Genomic DNA, 4,914 nt, shown 5'->3' with positions numbered 1-4,914 from the left:
TCTTGTTCTACCTTTCACAAGGATTGAGAGTTGGCAATATTGATGAATACCTTGTTAAGTTGTCATGTGAATGAGCCTATAATAATAGGAAGTAATTTTATCTTTACAAGGCCTCACATTTCAATCATTTGCATTATTGCTATTATAAACAATATTAGTGGTTTTCTTTAAGAACATTATCAACAGCTCATTCTTATTTCTTTTGATATAGACATAATTACAAGTTCTATTTTCTTTCTTCCACCAATTTTCATATTTTGAATGTGCATTGCTGGGTTGTTTTTTTAAATAAAAGCTCTTACTAGTACTTATAAAGTTACAAATATTTAATTATAAATATAGAATTTTTTATCTTTAACAAATTTAAGCACAAAATATATGTACCTCCAATGACCTGATTTAATATGTAATCGATGTATTATTAATTTTTCAAACATATTAAGTCATTTATCTTACTTCAGTTGTTTATTTTTACTTAAAAGTATTATTTTAGTGTATATTATTGTTTGATGTTATTTTTAACATCAAATCTTTCTTAGGCACATATTTAATAAAATAATAACAATATTTTTTGAACTATATTTTATTATATTATGTTAGTTTTAGTTACCCTATTAGAATTTATTTTAAAAATTTAATTAACTAGCATAGATATTTTAAATACATCTATTCAAAAAATGTCAACATGAAGGAGATGTCAATAGAAACGGCTAAGGCATGACTATATAAAAGTAGGAAAATTAGATGGCTAAGGCACGACTATATAAAAATAGAGAAATTAGATGTCTCCACTTGTCTCCTTCAATCTGGGTAATGTCAACATGAAGGAGATGTCAATTGAGACACTAAGGCATGACTATATAGAAGTAGAAAAATTAGATGGCTAAGACACGACTATATAAAATAGAGAAATTAAATATCTCCACTTGACTCTTTCAATCTGGATTCATAGTCGGTTTCCCTGCTATTCTTGATTTCATAGTGACTTTTTGATCTATATTGGACAAAAATGTTTAAAATGTATAATAGAACTGCTTTTTTCCTAAATTGAACAAAAATGTTTAAAAGGTAAAATAGAATGTTCCAGGACACAAGTTATTTGATTTGTTCAGAGGCAGACAAAGAAGCATATGGATGGGCTCCACCACCACAATCAATCCTCGACAGATTCAATGCAAGTTTGTTTTCTATTTGCACAAGTGTCTCTATAGAAATTTCATCATAGCTTCCCCTGTTTCACCCTATATAATAGAGCATAGTTTCTGCAATTTGCACAACAATCATATTTCCCTTCCTTTAAGCTTGAATATTCAGGAGTGAAATTTTGTAGAGTTTGAATAATGGGGAGTCCCCTGTTCTTGGTATTGGGAGTCTTTGTGCTGTTGTTTAGTTGCGATGCAGCTACACAGACTTTGAATTCAAGTTGCCCTGTAAATTTCACAGTTGGTGAGACCAAAACTTACCAATTTTGTAACAGCCTAAATGTATTAGGAGCTACTCTGTCATATACGTATGTTGTAGGGAATGGGTCATTGGATATAGCTTTCCAGGCTGCCCCTGCTGCTTCTGGGGGATGGGTAGCTTGGGGTATAAACCCACAGGGGCTAGCCATGATTGGCACACAGGCTTTGATTGCCTTTCAATCAAGTAATGGATCAACTGTGGTGGGCACATATGATGTGGAATCTAAGTCTGCTCCTTTGAATCCCTCACCTATTAGCCTCAGTGTGACCAACAAGAGTGCTGTGTATGAGAGTAGCAGTGGGAAGATAACAATCTTTGCCTCCTTGGTGCTTACTTCCAACCAAACCAGTATTAATCAGGTGTGGCAAGTGGGCAGCTCAGTCACCAACTCAACTCCTGCCATACACAGTACTGCCCCAGCTGATCTCAGCAGTTTAGGGACACTGGTTTTCCAAAGTGGAGCCACCTAGTAACACTCAGTACATTTTAATCCATGCACTGGTTATGTATGCAAGGACTTTGTTCCACCTAAATAATCTATACATAAACCAGGATACAAATTGTTTAAGCCCTCCTATATAAACAAATGCCATAAAATCTTTAATGCTTTCATTCAATTGCTTGAGTTTCTTTCATGAAATGTTTTTAATTTGATCTTTTGACAGGAATTATGAATCATTTCTTGGAATGTCGATATGTTTGCAAGTTTGAGTTGCATTAACTTGCAGGTATTTGTCCACTATTCTTACAGCCTAAGAAGAACAAAGAAATTATGTCTACTGAAATATATTTCAGCAGTTCTCGCTATTGAGTGATCATATTGCGCATAAGAAAGATCTGATAAAGTTCTTTAAAAGCTTTGACATCTTGCAATTTATTATTTCTTTAGGTGTAATTGCAGCCATTCTTGAAATTGTAATTTGGATTATCTACTTCCATGACACATTCTCACTCTTCTCACAATAATTATTTTGATGGGAGTTTGGGGTGGCTTATGGTTTGTGGTAGGTTGTTTATCAAATGGTGAGATTCAAAGTCTGACGTATATGTTGATTGTTTTTAATATTCAAAGTGTATGTTATTTGTTGTGACATGGTCTTTTTAGGGTTTATGGAGGTAGGGATAATGGTAATCATGTCTGACCATTGTTACAGACTTTTGTGATAAGTAGTTAGTCAAATTCAAATTTTGAATTTTAAATCAGAAAGGGATACATTTGTGACGATGAGATTGTCCATTCATCAACTTTTAATAGATTGGAATTAAAAAATAAATAGATGACAACAAACTAAATGGAAATATGTGCATAGATGAATATAATATTAAATAAATAAAGTGTATAAGAATATCGATATAAATAGATAAAATAAGGATAAATATCTAAAAAATGTGTATATAAATAAATTAAGAAATTAGACTTGATTTCACATAATACCATTTATATTATATGTTAAAACATTACTTACAAATAAATATAAAATTAAATAAAAATAATATAATTGTTTAAATAAGACTGTTCTCAATTTATGTATATATCGACAATCAATTGAAAATATTTTTTTAAATAAGAGAGAGCTATGCAGGTTTTATTGGCTTTATTGGTATCCATGTGACATTAATTTTTGAATTGAGAAGCTCTAGCCTATTTCTAGATTTACATTGACACCCTTCAAGGTGTCATGCCTAGGATAGCTTTCACCCCATATTTTTTTATTGGAATAAGAAGTTCAATTTCGTGATGATTACATACGGGTTGCATAGTAGCAACAAAAACCCATCCTTTCATAACACCTATTGAACGAATCATCCTTCCATAACTCCATAGTTTTTGTTGTTGGTCTTGAAGGATTGACAACAACTATTAATAGCACCCCCACTCAAGCAACCTTGGAAAATTGTCTCCAAGGTGTTTCAGAAGGTATCCCCTAAAAAACCTTAGTTATTTTTAGACTTCTCATTGTTGAATTTTATAATATGTGTCAATAGTTAGATTTTTTTTTCTAGATAGGATTTTATGTGGGAAGGGTTCCCCCTAAAAGCATCTCAAGGTCTAGGTCAATAGGGCTTGGGTCTCATATGGGATTTGTCTTAAAGCATAAAATCTTATTAGTGTTTTTTTTTTTTCTTTTTCTTTTTCTTTTTCTTTTTTAAGCCAAGCATGATGAGGCTATTCTTTGTCATGGCTTTTGGCTTATAGGTTCTTCTTTGTAAAACCTTATACCAAGAACTCTATCATCTTCAATGAAAACACTCTTTAAGTCCCTTAGGTTTCCCTTATCATGCTCAGAATTTGAGTCAAATAGCCTCATCCTTAGGCTCTGAGGTTTGTGTTGAACCTAAACAATTATACTCATCTTGTTCTTAGAAGTGAGTCTATGTTGAGGTGGACCTCTCTAAAGATTTAAACAAGACTATGCATATCTAGATTGGACAAATGAGATACAATGTGTTCTTTACTCGAATATACTAAATACTTGCTATCATTTTCAAACTTTCAAATCTAAGATTTGAGACTATCCTTTGGCTTTTCCCCACCTCTTGCTCACAACCTCTGATAGAAAAAGAGGAAGGGTGGCTTATCATTGTTAATCACAAAGCTAAAAAATTTAGTAATAATGCTCTTTCCCCAAACCTTAGTTAAATCTATATGGGTTTTGGTCTAAAAATGTTTTAGAACCTCCAAATTCAATAGAATTTGATCCCTTCTCTCTTGAGGAAACACCTAGCGAAGAAATAATTGTGAGGTCCTCAACAATAATTTTATTGTTATCTTAACCACTAGCCAACACTATCTTACATGCTTCCCTCCACTAATTAGGTAGTTGAGATCCCATAGTCTATTAAGGAAATTTGGAAGGGGTAGAATATGTTCCAAAGAAACACCAGCTTATTCAACTTAACTTCCAAATAAGAAGTTTTGATTTGAAAAAATCTCTTTGAAGAATAGTTATTCCAAGTGTTTATGAGTTAAAATAATGAGGATATTACTTTCAATACATGTTTATGAATTGGGTCTCTTGGAATGTTTGAGGTCTAATGAATCTTCCCTAGAAGTGTTCCATTCAAGATTCTTGACTTTAACTGCTAAGACTAAAAATTATCTATTTACAAGAAATGAAGGTTTCTAGTCTTTACCTTCTAATTATTTATTGCGAAGTAACCATGAAACAATTTTATGTGATGAAAAGTTTTTGGGGTTAGAATCCATAAATGACCAGATTTTTTTGGTTCTGTTGTTATCTGTTAAATACATATTCATTTGGGGAAGGGGATTTTTTTTTAAGCCCATGTCTTTTTCTCCTGAATCCAAATAGAATTGAGTGTCACCGAATTTATTCATAGTCTGTTTTCTTATATTGTGATGGCATATTTTTCCATTTAAAATGAAGAGAGTAGATGTTTTAATGGCCACTGTTAGCTCAGTCGTGGCAACTCTAATTTTTATATGGA

The 4,914-nt window shown here is 32.2% G+C and overlaps 1 protein-coding gene across 1 annotated transcript; it reads left to right on the top strand.

The window, feature by feature from the left end:
- Nucleotides 1-1,300: 1,300 nt before the first annotated feature.
- Nucleotides 1,301-2,033, top strand: LOC131040160 (auxin-induced in root cultures protein 12-like). Its single transcript, XM_057973012.2, has one exon. The coding sequence runs from the start codon at nt 1,341-1,343 to the stop codon at nt 1,932-1,934; it is 594 nt and encodes a 197-aa protein (XP_057828995.2). The 5' UTR covers nt 1,301-1,340; the 3' UTR covers nt 1,935-2,033.
- Nucleotides 2,034-4,914: the final 2,881 nt, after the last annotated feature.

The sequence above is a fragment of the Cryptomeria japonica genome, chromosome 11 (assembly GCF_030272615.1).
Source record: "Cryptomeria japonica chromosome 11, Sugi_1.0, whole genome shotgun sequence".
NCBI classification, from domain to species: Eukaryota; Viridiplantae; Streptophyta; class Pinopsida; order Cupressales; family Cupressaceae; genus Cryptomeria; species Cryptomeria japonica.
This window is presented reverse-complemented; position numbering and strand designations above follow the sequence as displayed.

What these genes read in the sequence shown, in the direction of transcription:
- LOC131040160 (XM_057973012.2), top strand. Translation starts at nt 1,341, where the DNA reads ATGGGGAGTCCCCTGTTCTTGGTATTGGGAGTCTTTGTGCTGTTGTTT.